The 19015-nt window shown below is 41.3% G+C and overlaps 1 protein-coding gene across 2 annotated transcripts in view; it reads right to left on the reverse strand.

Moving 5' to 3' along the window:
• Wdfy4 (WDFY family member 4) overlaps nucleotides 1–19015 on the reverse strand; it is a 277867-nt gene that overhangs the window by 237063 nt on the left and 21789 nt on the right. For both annotated transcript variants that reach the window (XM_027947941.3, XM_034636982.2), the window contains exons 2-4: nucleotides 11149–11398; nucleotides 711–825; nucleotides 23–129 (exon numbers count right to left, since the gene is read on the reverse strand). In XM_027947941.3, coding sequence (XP_027803742.3) covers nucleotides 23–129; nucleotides 711–825; nucleotides 11149–11382 — 456 coding nt within the window. In that variant the 5' untranslated portion in view covers nucleotides 11383–11398. The remainder of the gene's footprint in view (nucleotides 1–22; nucleotides 130–710; nucleotides 826–11148; nucleotides 11399–19015) is intronic.

Below are 19015 nucleotides of genomic sequence, written 5' to 3' on the forward strand. Positions count from 1 at the left end.
GGCCCAAGAGCCTGGAACTTACCGAGTCTGTTCCTGTGAGCACATACACCGACTTCAAGAGCAGGTAGCCATCCTGATCCACGTCCCCCTTGCAACGCAGCAACTGCCCCACCACCACTCGTGCTTGTTCTGGAAGAAAGTGTCACCAGCTGGGCATTGTAGCAGACTGCCTGACCACCTTCCCTCCATCCAGGGTCACCTCTCCCCATGAGATGTGCCTGAGCTCCTGCAGAAGACTCTGGCCTCCTGCCCACACCCCCCTAAAGCCACTTGAATCTATACCAAACATGTATACTCTGCCAGATTATTTTCCTAGGAGGACTGCATTGATCACACCACCATGCCTGCTTAACAACCATCAATGGCTCCCTGTTGCCAGTGAGTAGGAACAAGCTCCTTGGTTACTGGATTCCCCAAAATCCAGGTGCTCAACCCCAGGTCCTACGTCCCATAGTGCCTTACATTACAACAGTTTCTGAAATTGATGTCCAAATCCTTCTGCCTGGAATTCCCTCCTGCAAACATCCTCTTCTCTTCTCCCCTGCTTTTCCCTCTGTCTCTAGGGCACTCAGGGGCAGAGTAGGCATCATGCCCTTTGGCAAACACTGCTTTTCTCCAGGAGAAAGCAAAGGGGCTTAGAGAGGCCCTGGGCAGGTTCTGCAGGGCAGCTTAGCTCTCCATAGTGTTCTCCAGCACCTCTTTTCTCTTACCTGCAGGTTTCCCAGCAAGAGCCTTCTGTATTTCTTGGGCAAGCTGGTCAGAAACATCTTCTGCTAGCCTTTGGAGACTGGGAAAGCAGATTATGCCCACAGAGTGTTCCCAGGCCTGACGTGCAACAAATAGGATTCAGTCAGAGCTATCAGCACTCCAAGCAAGGCATGAGAACCACCTGGCCTCCTTCTGATCAGTACAAGCCAATGGCTCTACTCCCTTTCCCAGGTGCCTCCAAAAGGCCACCCAACCACCACCCTCACAGTGTTAGCCAGGATCCCACACCATGCTCCATGCTCTTTAGCTTCCTGCTGAGCTCCAGGCCCTCACATCCCATTGCCCCACCTTCCTTGAATGCATACTTTTGAAATGTCCAGCACACAGACCCCAATCCATCACCATCCCCCAAAACCTGATGCACCTTCTATAAGAAAATGGCCCAGCCAAGTGCCCAGTTGTCCCAGTGGAAATCCCAAAAATGATTCACTAGTTCTCCCTCTACTTCCTCCCTCATCCAGTCAATTACTAAGTCTCACCGATTCTCCTCTTATCCTGTATCTTAGTCCCTTTTCTGTTGCTATAACAAATACCTAAAGCTAGGGACTTCATATAGAAAAGAGGTTTATTCAGCCCATGGTTTTGGAAGCTGAAAGTCCAAGATCAGGTGGCCCCATTGGTTTGACCTCTGCTGAGGGCCCCTTAACTCTGTCACAACATGGTAGAGAAGCAGAGAAACAACCACATTTAGAAGGGGACAAGAATATAAGGTTCCTTGCTTTAAAATGATGTGCTCTTGTAAGAACTCACTCTGGGAAATCAGCATTAATCCCTGCAAGAGTGATGCCCCCATGACCTAATTACTTTCCATGGGCCTCATCTCCTACAGATTCCATCATCTTGATGTCACCACACTGGGCCATGCTTCCAGCATGTGAACCCTTGAGGGACACACTCAAACCATGTCCAAATCACAGCATATAATTTTTTAATCTTACACAGATATCTAAGTATAAATCATTCAATTATTTCCTTTAGACTGATTCTACAAGTGGGATTATAAATTAAAGAGTGTACTTTTTTTTTTTTTTTTGCTTTAGTACATATTAAAAACTCATTCTCCAGACAATGGTTACCATATTAGATTCCACTGGCTCCATGAGAGAGAACTGGGTTTCTATACCCATATCCATGTTGTGCATTCTCAGGCTTTTTCATCTTTAATGAAAAATCTCATCAAAATCTCAGTTGCAATCTTGATTACTAGAATGAACAAATGCTTCTCCTGCTTCTTGAATTGCCTGCTTTTATTCTTAGCCTATTATTCCTTTAGGGTTTTCACTAATTTCATATTTATTTAAAAAGATATATATATAAATATATAACAATGATAAATATTAACTTTTGATTTATAATACTACTGCAATTATTTCAAGTTTGTCATTTTTTTAAATTTGGTTTTATTTGGTTTCATTGTACAGAAATTCTTAGGAAATCAAATTTTTCTTTCTATTCTTTAATCTTCTGGCTTTAGTTCCAGGTTTAGGAATTTGGTCCTCAGTCCCAAATTGTTTTTGTTAATCTCTTCTTTTTTATTTATTTGTTTCTTATCTGTCCTTCTCTATTTCTATCTCATCTGGTTAACTCTTTCCCCTTTTTGTTAGGATACTATTAATGAAAGTCACAACTTTTAAAATTCTGGTTGCAATAGCAGACCCTTTACAGAATTCCTTTCCAATTTCTTTAGTGACCCTGCCCCTATGTCTGCTTTTCATCAGAGTCTTTATGCAGATGCCATTTCTCCTTGTTCAATCACATTGTCACTGGCTGAGCATACAAGTCCGGGATGAGGAGGCTTTCTCAGTCAGGGAGGACGGCCTTGAGGCCATGTAGGACCTGACTTCCAGGTGATTCCCAATCTCTAGTTCCTACCAGGAGGGAAGGCTGCGGCACACATTCTTGGAACCAGCTGCCTCCATGAAATGCAATTTTCATGGGCTGTTATCCCCTTGTCCCCACTCACCTCCCATATAGTCAACTAATTCCTGCCCAGAAACCTCACTGGATATTTTCTAAGCTGAGCTCATCTGTCTAGAAAAGGTAAGGAGAATATCAATGTCTCAAAGGGAAATAATGTTTTTCTTGTTGTGACATTAAGTGACATTAAGTTTGTTTTAAAAAGCCTTTAAAAATCTTGTCTCCCTTAAAAGACACCATACGTAAATAATGTAAAGATACAAGGCATAGATTTGCAATGCATCTAACTGACAAAGATTGAAATCTAGACTCCTGTAAATTGATAAGAAAAAAAAGAACCTAATTTTTATAAAAGATAAAATAAATAGTAAATTATGAATGATCAGAAAAATGCAACTTAAACCTCCTTGAAATATTTTGTACTTTTCAAGTGGGTAAAAGTGAAAAGTCTGACAATACCAAATGCAGGAAGACATGAGGGCCCCACACTCTACTGAAGAAGTATAACTTGGGAAACCCCTTTTGGATATGTTTTTAGCGCAAATGAATAAATTTAAAGGGGCACACAGCTAGCTATATTACCTAGAGAAATGCTGGTATATGAGCTGGACAAGAAATAGCTGTGTGACCACATCTGTAATTAAGAAAAACTGGGGAAAGTTTTAATATGCATCATGAGGACCATAGACAATTTGTGATATATTAATATAAAAGAATACCAAATAGTACCAAAAATACACAGCCAAATGTATCAACATGGATAAACCCCAAAGATGTCAAGTGAAAAAAGCAAATGGTAAAATTACATGACAGTATAAATCTACAAAAACCTTTAAGATTATACTGTATATTACTTATGGATAGCCAATGATAGCATCTAATAGAAATATGAATCTGTGCTGGGAATGATATATATCCCAAATCCAAGATAGGGGGTTACCTCTCCAATAAGGGCTTAAGAATGTGTACACAGGGGCTTTAGTTTATCTGGAATGTTTAATTTCTTATAAACTAGGTGGCAAGTATTCATGTGTTATGTTTTGTGTGAAATTTTGTATGGGTCTAATTTTTTTCTTTTGTTTTTTACCCTATGAATGAGCATGGTTGACCCTCCCCTTTATAAATGAAAAAGAAAAGCAGCTCTTTGGAACTTTGCTAAAACAAGAATGCTTTGTTATTGTTAAACATTGTTGGACATAATTGACTTCCAACAAATGTTTAATAAATGAAGAAAACAATTACAAAACCCACAATACACCATAACAATGGCCAAATGTATGGTGTGTTTGTCTTGTGCCAAACACTGGGCCAAGCACTTATACACATTATTTTTACTAATCCTCACACCAAAGCACTGAGGTTTATATTATTATTATGCCCACCTTGCAAGCTGAGCTATAGATTAAGAACAAAGGCTCAGCATCAAGAATTGAATTACTTCATACATGTAGAACATGCCCAAGTAGCATCTGCACATGTATGAACTTATACTAACCCCTAGAAACCACTGGTCCCTCAGACATGTTAATCACTGAAAAGGAAAAGTCAGTCTTTTGGGCTTGGAATTTCTGAGGTAAGATGATTTCCTTCTCCAGGACCACAAACTCTATTATGATGTCTTTCTAACAAATTCCTGTGCTTCCTCCCTGCACTTGCAAACCCTTCAAAGACCAATTTGCAAGCAGTTGACTCAGAAGCATCTATATTGTCTCTGGAGCAATGGGACTCCAGGAGGCACTCTACAATAAAGCAAATTGGGCCTCTGTGAGTTGAACAGTAATTGTACTGTGAGCCAGATCTCCCAAGGCTCAGGCTCCTTCCTGGGACCACAATGGGTACTTCTGGAGACTGCTTTAACTCTTTCAGGTCACCAGGGTGCTGTTTGATGCACAGAGCCAATCATTTACCAAATGGTACCATGGAGACCCCAAAGAGTTAAGGCAGCTTCCAAAAGACCCTAATTTTTTCCCCAAACTGGGATTTGCATGCTGGGAAAATATTGCTCAATATTTTTTAAAACTTTTATTTACTAACATTATCTAAGCTGCATGATCATGCCTTATGATTATCCCTTCTCATGGAAAAAAGAGAAAGAAAGCAATGCTTTAGACTCCAAATGAAAACAAAGAATAATAAAAACTCTTGAGGAGATGGGGGGGAAAAACAGCTTTTGAATGACAAGAGAACCTGCTTGGTTTTTCAGCCTGACCACAATGTTATTATCATTTATCTTTAAGAGAGCTTCAACTATTTCTATGATTTTATGCGAGGCTTTCCTGCTAATGTGACATAGTGAACAATCTCCAATATAAATTTAAAAAGGAAAAGAAAAAGAAAAAGAGTGTGTATCAAAGCTTTGCTAAAACAGCAAATAAGAGTATTTTCCCAAAGAGAATAAGCTGTGTTTGAGGCCCTGCTGCAAGGTGGAGTAGAATTGGGAGTGAACAAGAAAGGGTATTGACCCTTTCTGTCCCCTCTGGACACCACCTTTGAAAAGTACTACTGGTCTTCCTTTTTCTTTCTTTCTTTCAGTGCTGGAGTTTGATCTCTCTCATTGAACTACATACCCAGTCCTTTTCATAGTTTTTTAAGATAGCATCTCCCATATCATGCTAAATAAAATAAGCAAATCTCAAAAAACAGGGGACGAATGTTTTCTCTGATAAATGGATGCTAATCCATGTGGGGGGCGGGAGGCACAGGATGATTGGAGGAACTTTGGATGGGGCAAAAGGGAGGGTGGAAGGGGCAAAGGGGTAGGAAAGACGGTTTAATGAGATGAACATTATTACCCTAGGTACTTGTATGATCATACAAATGGTGTGACTCTACTTCATATACAACCAGAGAAGTGAAAATGTCTGTTCCATTTGTGTACAATGAATTGAAGAGCTTTCTACTGTCATGTATAACTGATTAGAACTAATAAATAAATAAATGTGGTAAACACATGCAATAGAATATTATTCAGCTTTAAAAGGAAGGAAATTCTGGGCTGGGGATGTGGCTCAAGCGGTAGCGCGCTAGCCTGGCATGCGTGCGGCCCGGGTTCGATCCTCAGCACCACATACAAAGATTGTGTCCACCGAAAACTAAAAAATAAATAAATATTAAAATTCATTTTAAAAAAGGAAGGAAATTCTGAAACATGCTACAAACCTTGAAGACATATACTAAGTGAAATAAACCAGAAACACAAAGTATATTAATTCCACTTATGGAAACTAATCAGTAGTAGTCAAATTCATAAAGGCAGAAAACAGAATTGTGGTTGCTAGGGGATGGGGAGCTGTTATTCAAAAGGTATAGAACTTAGTACAGTGGTACATTCCTAGTATCCTAGAAACTCTGGAGGCTGAGGCAGGAGAATCCCAAGTTTGAGGCCAGCCTCAGCAACTTAAAAAGATCTGTCTCAAAATGAAAAATAAAAAAGTCTGTGGATATGGTTCAGTGGCAGAGCACCCTGGGCTCAATTCCCCAGTAGCCACCACCCTACACACACACATACAAAGGTGTAGGTTACAATTCTGCAGAACGAGAAAGTCATGGAAATCTACTTCACAAGATTATGATAAACTTAACCCTACTGAACTGCCTACTGTTCATGTGTGTTATGATGATGCATTTTACCATAATGAAAATCAGTACACTAAATCCATACCAAAAACATACAGCGTTTGTATAACAGAGTTTGATCCTAAAACAATAAAAAAAAAAAAAAAGATAGGGTCTCCCTAAATTGCCCAGAATGGCCTTAAATTTAAGTTGTGCCTGTCTCAGTCTCCTGAATAGCTGGGATTACAGGTATGTACCATCTCACCTGCCTAGTCAGGGGCCTTAGCTCCTCTCCACAGAGGACTTTCCTCTCGGATACTTGGACTTCCTCACATAAGAGCCAGGTTCTAGTGAGCATTCCAAGTGACAGGAAGGGAAAGCCCCTGGAGGCTTGTGCCTAGAAATGTCACTTCCATCCTATCCCATTAGCCACAATATCACAAATCCACCTAGATGCAACGGGAAGAGGCACAGGCCTTACCTCTTGCATGAAGAAGTATGAGCCTATTCACAACACGCCACCCTTCAGATCGTCTGTCCCTTATATTGAGGGCTTTTATTCTAATTACTGGGGATTCTCTAACGTCTTCTCTAAGGTCTGTGTCTTCTTGTTTTCTCTCAAGTCATATTCTATAAGCAATCTTCAAGAACTACTTCTGGGGCCCTAGCGTTCCCCATATCTAGTATCACAGAATATGCCTATGCACTGTGAAGACCTGGAGTCCTTCCCTTATACCACAGCTTGCTCATCCATAGGCCAGGCCTGCCCATGCTTGCCAGAGGAATGCCTTCTTGTCTTGGCATGAGATTCTACGGGTATTCTACAAGAATCGTGGCAGGAAAAGAACAGTCTACTGAGTCCTTCTCAGAAATTTTGCCCTGCACACTACAGAAATTACTGGCCCTGTGCTGTTACCCAAGTGATGCAATAAAACCTCTTCCCTGATAGGTTCTTACACAGACGTAGCATAGTTTAATTCTTCTTTATGGCTGAGTAAAACTCCATTGTGTGTATATACTACATATTCTTTATCAACTTGTCTATTAAGGAACATGTACACTGGTTCCATAGCTTGGCTATTGCAAACTTAATGCACCAATTTAAAAAATAAATTAATAGAAGGAAGTACAACAGAGAAGAGTAATGGAGTCAGGGGAAAGGAGGAAAGGAGAGAAGGAGATAGTACTGGGAACGGAAATGAAGCAAATTCGATTATTATTTTGCATTTGTGGATATGTCAAACCCCACAATTAGATATTACTATAATACACTAACTAAAAAAAGCCACTTCCCTGTCTGCAATATCCTGGAGCCATCTGTCCAAACATGACGTGTGTTCCTTTTTGTATCCAAGGGAAAAGTAGGGTGCTTGCAGGCAACATCATTGTCCAGTGAGTTGTGGGCTAGGGAAACAGAAACTAGATATACCCAATTCTACAAACCCTAGCATTGAGCAAGGGAGCCCAATGGTTAACAATGCAGACCTGAGACAGACTTCTTGGGTTAAGTTCCACTCTGCTAAAAACTGAGTGAACTTGGTCAAGTGACTCAACATCTGCAAACCTCTCTTTCCTCATTAATAAATCAGATAAAACAGCAACTATCTCACAGGGTCATTGTGAATACTTTTAAACACTCAGCAAGTGTCTGCTTTGCTAGTTAGAGCTCTGTAAATATTACCTAGTTATCATAATTCAAGCCATAATAAGTCAGTGACCATCAGTACACAGTGTGGGCAGCACAGGTCAATGACAAGATAGGTGATATCAAAAGAAAGAAAAGAAGACAGAAAGGCAGAGTTGGAGGATATGACCCTAGAGCAGGATTGAGACACTGTTCAACTCACCCTGGCTAAGAGCTCCTCTTTGACCTACCATGAGGAGAGGTGAGGTGGAGAGGCTTCTATTCTAAATGGACACAGTTAATGCAGTTACATGTAAACAAAGACAGGAATAATTGTCATTTTCCTTTTTTCTTTCTTTAGAATACCACATTATTCTCTTTTTTCATATTTTAATTAATGCATTATAATTCTACATAATAGTGGGATTCATTGTGACAAATATGTTCATGCACATGATGTGATCAATTTCATTCTCCAGAACATCCCCTTGCCTTCATCCCCTCCCTCTCCCTGATCCCCTTCCTCAACTCAGCCACTCTCCCTTCTATTTACATGAGGTCTCTTTCATAATTTTTTTCTCCCTAGCTTCTACATATCATAGAGAACATACAACCCTTGACTTTCTGAATTTAGCTTATTTCCCTCAACATGATACTCTTCAGTTTCATTTTTCTGCAAATGACATAACTTTGTTATTCTTTATGGCTGAACAAGGTTCCATTGTATATATATATGATACATTTACTTTATCCATTCATCTGTTGATGGACATGTAGGCTGGTTTCATCACTTGGCTACTGAGTATCACTTTACAGTACTACCTTAACTGTATACAGATGGTCACTACTTTACAATGGTTCAATTTATAATCTTTTGACTTTATGAGGGTTCAAAAGTAATACACATTCAGTACAAACCAAACTTTGAATATTGACTTTTGCCCTCTCCCTGAGCTAGCAGCATGCAATGTGGTCCTCTGTCCTGACGCTGGACAGCAGCTGCGAGCCGCAACTCCCACTCAGCCATGTGATCACAAACGACCAACGCTCTACAGCATGCTATGCTGAGCTGTACTGTTGGGCAGGTTTGGTGGATTCAATGCTTTTTCTGCTTACAATGTTTCTGACTTACAATGGGTTTATTGGTATGTATTAAAAATGAAATGACCCTAGGGTGAGATAATATCCTAGTTTCAGTTAGCAGGTGGCAGTGCCAAGACTTAAACCCAGGAGCTCTGTTGCCCAGGTGAGCAATACGGTCACCAACTATACCTAGGTAATATTCCTGCTATGAGTTTGAAGGAGTCATATGGGAAAAAAAACAAAAGAGAAAGGGAAGTCCTCTGAAGAAAAGATGCAAAAAAATAAAATAAAATAAAACCACCTCCGAGAGAGTCTGCTACACAAGACAAGGTCCATATCAAACCTAAAGACTCACTAGATTGAAGCAGGAGATAGCCACAAGGAGAACACACACAGCCGTCAATCTTCACCTAAGCTCTGACTACATATGAGTCACCTCTTCCATGTTGGGTCTAACTGAAAGGACAGTAAGGATCCCACACCCCAAGAATACAATCCTTTCCAAGCAGGGGTGGCAATTCAAAATCCCGGTGTACATCATCTTCATAGAAAGACTATTCCAGACCATGTTATTATTCCTTGGACCCAAAGTGAAGAGAATCAGGTATAGAGTCAAGTTTTCATCAAACAAAACCATTCAGGATTCATATATGCACTCAAATCCCAAGCAGGACATGGTTTCCATAACAACCAATGCATGCAAAAGGCTTTGACATTAGCCTCCCAATTTCACAGAACATGGTACACTTTTTCAGGTTCTGATATTTGCAAGGCATAGACCACCTTGAAGAACATTTCTTTATCGTTATAAAATTCAGGACCAAATAGTTACAAGCTAGACAGTTTGCATGAGGGATGTTCCAAGGAATGTTCTCAAGTTTTTAGATTCACGTCCCTTTTTATCTGAACTACACCTGAGAAACACTCCCCATCTTCCCCACGTTCCTCTCCACCATTAACTCTCAATTAGGAAGCCTGAGAGTTCTGACTCTTGCAGGATTCTATTAGTCAGAACTTAATAGAAATGTCAGATTGGTAGACATTATGGGACTTAATTTATGAATGTAGATATTAAGAAAACCATGAGAAACCTGTAATGTTTGCCTCTACAGGATTCACTGGAGGTGGGCTCCAGAGATCCAAAGAGAAGCCAATGGTGCCAGCAGTTTGGGAAATCATGAAGGCAGGATCTCGAATGTTCATGCACACATGAAGTTAGGACCCTGGGGGCTGGGGGCAAGGTAACGCAGGGCATGAGTGTGTTCCATGTGCTTTGGACTTGACAGACATCATCTTATCTCATCTCACAGCTTCTCAACAGAATATGATTGATTTCACTTTACAGATGAAGAAACTGAAGCTCAGCAAGAATTAGGAACTTTCTCAAGGATGCTCAGCTAATAAGAGATGGAGCCAGGACTTGAGCCCTGTTTGACTCAAAAGCCCATATGTTCAACAAAAGGGCCATGATGCCTCAATTATCACGAGGGGGTTGTAAGACATAGATCAATGTCAAGGTTCATTTAAAATAGGAAACACTATATATAGGATCTCAAACTTGAATGCCTATGGGATGAGAGAACATAAAGGAGTATGTTTCACCCATGGACTGGGTGAAAGATATTTGGGGGACTGGCATAAGGTGAGAGACCAAGACCATCTTCTGTCTAAAAGACCATCTTCTGTCATCTCTGTCTATCTAGTTGTTGGTGTTACCACATCTACCAAAATTTTGAAGAGAAACTAGAGATCTGATTTTCATGTTGTTCACAAGACACTCTACTTTTTATTACAACAGAATAAACAGACTAAGACAACTCTCCCCTGAACAGCCAATCAGAGGCCACTAGCATTAATGTTAAGAGCAATGATTTTGGTTTTCATTCATCCCAGAAGTATATCCAAAGCACTGTATCATCTTACATTTTTAAAAGTGAGAAGAGTGGGGCAGTAAATAAATACAATAAAATAATTAACAATATTTTATTGTATATTTCCAAGTATCTAGAAGAGAGGATTTGCAGGTTCTCACCACAAAGACACAATAAATCACTGAGGGGAAGCATGCACTAAATATCCTGATTTGCTCATTACGTAATGTACACATGTATTGAAACAGCACACTGTACTCATAAATATGTACAATTATTATGTGCCAATTAAAAACAAAATAAAACTTTCTTAAAAAATGAAATTCTGACCTTTAGGAACAGGGGGAGAAGACACAACAGACTCTTCCGACGTTCATCTGCACTCCCATATGTCATCTGCTGGTATTCCAGAAACTTCCTTTCCAGCATATCCCAAAGGTCAGTGGGACCAGGGGACTGCCTTCCAAGTGGGAACTCAGGCTGCACAGCAGCAGACTGGCCTTCATTTTTTAAACCTGGGTCCTCAGGTCCATCTTCAGCCTTTGAGAGATCCTCAGCCTCCATGCTTAGCCACGCAGATCTGAATTCAGAACAAACAAAAATAAAAAGTCCTGCCTCGTCACACTTCCTGATGACACTGGTTGTGGGACAAGGTACAGTATTCGTTCTGCTTGGTTCCTACTGAAGATAGTTCCTCAAGAATCTGAAACTGACTAAAATAAGGAAGACATTTTTAAAAAGAGATTCATTAGATTTGGATGGAATTGACTATCTTCCATGAGCAACACAGTGTGCTGGGTTCACCATACAGACCCCAGGTATCAGCAGAGAGAGTGCTCTTATTTTCTGTGCGGAAGTGAGGAAACCAGAGGGGCCAGGGGCACACAGGCAACTAGACATTAAGGTGGAAAGCAAACCTTTAGAACCAAAATCTGTTCCATGTTATTACCTCATGCTGCAGCCTCTTAACTAAATAAAAGACACATGTGAATATTTTACCAGTGTTTGTAAAGGCATGTCATTCTATTAAAAATTTCTTTCATTTTTATTTTTCATTTAATTAAGATATCATTCATATACCAAAAATTCTTCCATTTAAGGTTGCGTCATTTAGTGGTTTGGGGTATGTTACATCATTAACTTTTTTGTATCCTGGTAAAATATAAATTTTTGCCGTTTTACCCATTTTCAAGTGCAATGAAATGCCATTGAGTACATTCACAATTTTTGCAACTATCACCACTATTTATTTCCTAAACTTGTTTTAGAGTCTTTTAATTCTTTATCTAAACAGTAACTTCCTTGTATTGCATAAATCTGAACAGACAGATTTTTCCTTCTCAGCATTATTTGGTTCACATTCAATATTTTTAAAGAACTTTGCCCTCAAAATGAACCCTTAAATCAAGGAGCTTACAGGAGCCCCTCTTTGCATGCAGAAAGGAACAATTATGCAGACCAGCCTGAGTAAGTCGACACGAGAACAAGAGCTTATGTGGTGAAAATGGCCAAAGATCAACTCACCTGAGAGTGAAGCTCTGGAAGGTGTTTTTATTTGTGTGCTTGAATTTTTAATCATCAAATATTCAAGTGAGTTGTGATTGGCTCAGAGGTTTGTGGTTGGCTCTTTGGAGTATAATAAACTCTAAGGTGACACCAGAATGTCCTGGCTTCTGCAACAAGCCCTCCCCAAACTCAAAGTAACCACGGGGGAAATTCATCCTGAGGTCAGCCAGCATCCAACAGTCACAGGGTAGTGAGCAGATAAAGGGACAACAGATGCAGCTTACCTAGTACTTTGCTCTCAGCCACAGCAACAGCAGGGGTACATCACATTTAATTTGTAGCTCAGACATACAGTCCTTGCAGGCTAGAATGGGGTTAGTACTATGTCAGCTGGCAAGGTGAACCATCCCAATCTGAAATTTTCTCAACCTTTACATGCATAAAATTTTGTGCCCTGACTCCTCTTTATTACACATGCTTCTTTCAGATTTCATTTTCAGAAATCACTGCTTTGTTGTTGTTTAAACTGATAAACAAATTATGGTTTAGCCATATGATGGAACACTGTACATCCATAAAAATGGAAGGTGCCTCTGATAAACATACAAATGTCAAAACACTATCCTGAATGAAAGAATCAATACAAAAAGACCTCAGCTAAATAACTCCACTTTTTGTGAAACTAGAAAACAAATAAATATAATTTCTACTGATAGAAAGCCCATGAATGTTTTTACACTGAGAGTAGGGATGGGCAAGTTTACTAGGCAAGGGCACAGTGAAATTTTTGTGGCTATGAAAATGTCTACAAATTGATTGTTATGGTGGTTACATGGGTGTATATATTGGGCAAAATGCATGAAATGTAAGCTTAAGAATGATTTTGCTATTGTTTGGATCAAAGGCCTTCATGTTAAAAGCCTGGTCCCCTGGGGGTGCTACTGGAAGGTGGTGGGACCTTTAAGAAGCAGGGCCCTAGTGGGAGGTCACTGGATGCATTCCCTGGAAGGGCCGATAGGAACCCAGACTTTTCCTCTTTCTTTTCCACAGTCAGCCATGACGTAAGTTGGCCTCCTCTGGTACCACTCTGTACTGTGCCCCCACAGGTCCGAATCAACAGGTCCAATCCATCATGGACTAAAACCTCCCAAATCATGAACCCAAATAAACCTTTCCTCTAAGTTGACTTATCTCAGGTATTTGTCACCCTAATGGATGTCTTGACTACCACAGGTGCATTTTACGTAAGTAAATGGCATCTCAAAGTCAATAAAAAATTATATGGGGAACGTTGACAGAGGAAAGTAGAATATGAAACAATATAAAATTAGAAACAAAGTCATTTCCCTTTCAATCCCCAGTACTGAAAATAAGACAAAAAAGAAGAAGAAACCATTTCTTATTACAAAAGTCATGTCACATTGTTAAAAATTGGGAAGGAAGAAAATATCAGGAAGAATATAAAATTTGCCTATTCCCAGACAAATGATTACTGATATTCCAGCTTTTACCTATAATTCTATAGTTTAAGAAGAACATATTCCTAATACTGTTAAGCTAACTTTATATGTATACTTTGCTCTTTGGGGTGGTTGGCAGGAATTTTGGGTGGCTTATTAATTTTCTTTTTTGGCTTGGCCCTCAGGGGCAGGCCGTGGGGTTATGAACACCCAGACCTTCCCTCATCTGACAAAGCTCCTTATGGGCTTTGTTTGCTCCTCCACTCCCTGGACTTCCATTCCTCACTCCCATTCCCTGATCCCCATCCCACCCACCCCACCCACCCCACCTACCCCACCTGCTTTAGAGGTGGGGTCCCACAGCCACAGGCCTTAGGAAGCATGACCCGTGGTTCCTGCTTTCCACACACCTGCATTGCAAGCTACCTAATAATCCTCTATCTCTTCTGCATCTCCCTGGTTCACTCAGCATTATCGGTCTTCACCCCTGACCCTGTGGCTGTGTGTCGGTCAAGTTCATTCTTCAACTTGCTGCCTTGTATTGCAAAGCGGGCAGCGTGTGAGCATTTACCTGTTTGTTCTCACAGTGATGGATGGCGAGATTAAACACAACTTCTGATAGTGCACACAATGCCACAGGGACATTCCTGTGTGCGGTCCCTCACGGGGCGTAATGTGACGGGCTCTGGGTGGGTACTCAGGAGGAGCAGAACTGAATTCAACCACATACCACGAAGAAGCCTCCAGAAAGCTGGAACCAACCACCTTCTCTATAATGGGTATCTGAAGGCCTCTCTGTCTCTTCATTGCCACCTGATTGGCATCACCCTACTTTCTACTGCCCGCCAATCCAATTGAAGTGAAGGGACCCCTTATTGTCATGTTGATGTGTTTCCCTAAATTACTGAGTACAAGCATTTCTTCATAGCCTCATTAGCCTTATTGGGTTCCACCTTTGTGGTCTGACACTCATAACATTCTCGTTTTTCCTTTTCTTTTCTTTTTCTTGTTGCATTACAATAGTATATTCTAGAAGTTAGTCTCTTGTTCACTTAAAAAATTGCAGATATCTTCTCTTGATCCATTTCTCTTATAAGTTGGTTCATAACATTTTTTCTCACAACATATCATGAATATTTTCCACTTCATCTAAGATCTCTGATGCCTTTATTTCTAATAGTTTTACGGTAGCCAAAGAGTAATGTTGGTGGTTTATTTAATAATCCCAGGCACCTGGGCATGTAAATGATGTCCAATTATTCACTACTGAAAAAACAACACTGCAATGGCAGCCCTGTGTCTAAGTCTCCCCAAGTATTCAGAATTAAATAACCCACCATAATAGTTTCCTATATCATAAAAGGAAATAGCTAAATGTAGGGAAAAATTTTCAGGCTCTTGGCCTGTATTTCCATCCTTTAAAAAAAGAAAAACAGCCTCTCTTAAAAAAACACATCAGTAAACAATCCTCCTACCCTCAGTGTTCTTACTACCTCTGTTAATATATATTTTTGGAGGGTGCAGACTGGGCTCAGTCACACATGCCTTTAATTCCAACAACTTGGGAGGATGAGACAGGAGGAATGCAAATTCAAGGCCAGTCTGTGCAACTTAGTGAGATCCTGTCTCACAAAAAAATTTAAAAAGAGCTGAGGATATAGCTCAACAGTAAAGCACCCATGGATTCAATCCCCAGTATTATTAAAAAAAAAAAAAAAGTACCAATACTATTTTTTTAAAATCTTGCTGATTTGACAAATATGACAGAAACAAAAGCAAATCCACCCCTGTTGGTCCTGGCTAATCCATGGCTTGGTTCCTTCAGAAGCTCTTGCAGTTGCTGCTCTGGAGTTAGACTCCAGTGTGCTCCTACTTCATGGGCTTCTTAAAGGAGGTCTCAGCTATTGCCATGACCTTATCCCCTGAGAACCACATATTGATAAACACTAGCTCTGTGAAGGCAAGAGCATTGTTCCTGTAATGGGAGCTTGCATAAAGTAGATGCTCAATAATATGTTTTGACTAAATGAATGAAAGTATAGATGAATCAATGAATGAATTAACCTATGTGCTACTGATAACCAAAATTAATTAATTAGTTAATTATCTCTCTCTCTCTCTCTCTCTCTCTCTCTCTCTCTCTCTCTCTCTCTCTCTCTCCCCCCCCCCCCCACCTTGAGGGATCTCTCTGTGGAACATGTTCTTTCTTTCCTCACTTCAAAGTTTCTGCTTGGATTTTCCCAAACACTGGAAACCACTATGTACCAAACTCTGCCACCGACAAAGCCTTCCCAGAGTCCAATATGGAGCCCACCAACCCACCACTGTCTGCTGCAGTGAAGCTGAGTGTTGTTGCTGTCCTACAAGAATCATTCTGTGGCCACACCTATAGTCATAACTAATCAGTTCATTCAGCAAATTGCATCTGAGGACCTGCTAACGGACCCCATTCTCAGGATAAGCAAGTGGTTAGTCAAAATGAGCATCGGGTCTGAAAATGAAACCCAATAGAACAGGCTGGTGATTGGACATCTGGGGAAGCATCAGAAGTCAACCCCCATCTCCTCTGGGTACAGAAGCTATGTTTGTTGAACTGAAACATTTGACTCACCTTCTCAGGAATAGACACAGAATTTTTGAGAAACAAGAATTTCTAAAAAATGCGGATCCATGAAATCTCATGGAACCACTGCTGACTCAAACATCAAGCTGCGGCAGCCCAGTCTCCTGCTTCACCTGAGCCTGTATGGTTTGGTTTTTGAAAGGAAGGAAACTGAGGACAGTTTCTTGGCAGGGTAAAGACCAGCAGAAAGAAATCACTCTAATCTACTTCATTACAAAAAAAAAAAAAAATGCCCTGTGCAAGTACCACCAGAGGATTCCTCATGAGGGTGGGAAGAAATGACTTAAGGGTGCAGGCACTGGGGGGGTCTCAGCAGGGCCAGAACAAGAACAAGGCACTCACCTCAGGCATCAGATTTAAGGAGGTGCCAAAAAAATTAATTCAATATTTTTAGGAATCAATTTTAATGCAAAAAATCCATGATGAACAAAATATTAAAATTTTAAATAAAGTCAAGATCCAACCCTACACTTGTCCTCCTCCCCACTCTGGCCTGCTCCTGTGGGAATACAAGCTCACAGCACTTCTGATAACGATCATCAACCTAAATAAGTACCACTCCTGGCCTTCCGCTTCCCCGACTTCTACTCTAATGACAGCAGCACAGTGCTCCTCATACAGACTTTGAAGCCTGATGGCTCGGGTTTGAATATGATGGGCTTAGGATCAATGACGAAACTTTCCCTGCCTCAGCATCCTCATTTGTAAGATGGAGTGATATGAGACTCCCCCTATGGTGTCACTGCAGATATAAGTACTCAGCCAAGTTCACTCTTAGGATTGGAGGACTGGTGTCTATCTGTGTCTAGTTGCTACAACATTTGCATACGCCTCTTCGTTCAATCCTCTGGTCACCCGGCAACATCTGTGCTATTGGCCTTGGTCACAGATGATACTAAGACCAGAGCAAAGAAGTGACTTACTCAGGGTTCCATCACAGTGGGTGGCAGGAGCAGAAACCACTCCAGTCCTGTGGACAGCCTAGGCTTTGCTGCCCAGTACATCACTAGCAATACACACAAGTGGCTGACCACAAACCCCTGGCTCACACGGGAAGAGGAACAGAGAGAGAGGCTTGGGAAACTACAGACAGGGGTTCAGGGAGTCCCAGGGCCTCCAGCAAAAGACAAGCCCTCCCACCCGCTGCCTGACAGGTGCACTGTTTCCCAGTTTGGGTCAGACTCTGGCTGTGTAAGACTCCAACCAGGTTTTAACATGGCTTTCCACATCCCTGATCAGCCAGACTAGAATCCCTGCTGTCCTGTAACAAAACATGCAGTCATTCAAAAGGCAGAAAGGAACAGGGGCCAGGAGTTATAGGGTGGGGTCTAGGCCCAGCTTGGCCTTGTGGTTTGTTAATTGAGTTGTTTCCCACTCCTAGGTCTCAGCTTCTCCTCATTTACATGGCCCTGGTGATCTTGGTGCCACCCTCTGTCCTTTATGCATGATGATGGAAGAGGTACAGATCAACGAACCCAAGTGGGACAAGGGTAAGCTGTGTGTGACGAGGTGGAGGGGTCTCCCCTACCTGTGCGTCACATGTGGGGACCCAGATAACAAGTCTACTGCAACCTGAGAGAGAATGAGAGTTACAGAGAGGAAATGGGGGGATTTCCCATGTTGTCAGCAGAACTAAATATGCAGGCAAGTGGCCCCTGGCTCTCTGGGTGTAACTGCCAATCTTCCGCCAACTCCACCCACTCTGCAGATGTATGCAGCATCCTTGAAGTTCTGCTCCCTAATCATCCACCAGGGCATCCTGCACATAGCTGCCACACTGAAGGGCAACATCTGCAGCCTGAAGAGACACGAGTTTGCTGGTGTTTTACTTCTAAATAAACATCCTGCTCCACTATTTCATTCCTGACTTTCTGTTCAGAGATTTGCCAATAGGTGAGCATCTCAGGATGTGAGACAGGACTTGGCAGCCCTTGGCACTAGAATGTCAAGAAACTACTATGGGGAAAAAAATTAACCTGAAGCAAGAAAGGATGTGGAATAATACAAAGGGCTGACAGAGGGAAGCCTGGGACTCACTCTGCAGTGAAGAGGAGCCTGGAAAGGAAAAGTTGCTTTGATAAAATTGAAAGTTAAAATTCCCTCCCACTTACTGTCAGTATCTGTGACTACACCAGTTTCTGGATCATAAGCTCCAGGTGAGAGATGTGCCTGTTAGTCACCTACATCATGGGCCATGACCACCCAGGCCCTAGAGCTGGGGATATTCTTAGACCAGTTGATACAAAATAGAAGAGTAACTTCCATGCCTGACTGTAAATGACCTGATTTCTCTCCCACTCAAAATCAGGTCCTGGCTGCACATCAGCAGATTCAAACACCCTGCCCTATATCAGCAAAGTCAGGGACCAAGCTGGACCTCACCAGAAAAAGTAACAAAACCAATATTGTTCAAAAAATATGTGCAGAGTGTGGCTAGGCCTCGTTTCCCTATTCCCCACCCTTTCACATTCACAAGGAGAACTTATGAGTTAAAAACTGAATTGAAAAGGGATCAGGGAGACAGGTTACAGTAATATGGACTCTCTTCACATCTCACTTCCCCCTTGACATAGTCAGAGGTACTGAGGTGATGACAGAATTAACGTTA

Source organism: Marmota flaviventris, chromosome 4 (assembly GCF_047511675.1).
Source record: "Marmota flaviventris isolate mMarFla1 chromosome 4, mMarFla1.hap1, whole genome shotgun sequence".
In the NCBI taxonomy this organism is placed as follows: Eukaryota; Metazoa; Chordata; class Mammalia; order Rodentia; family Sciuridae; genus Marmota; species Marmota flaviventris.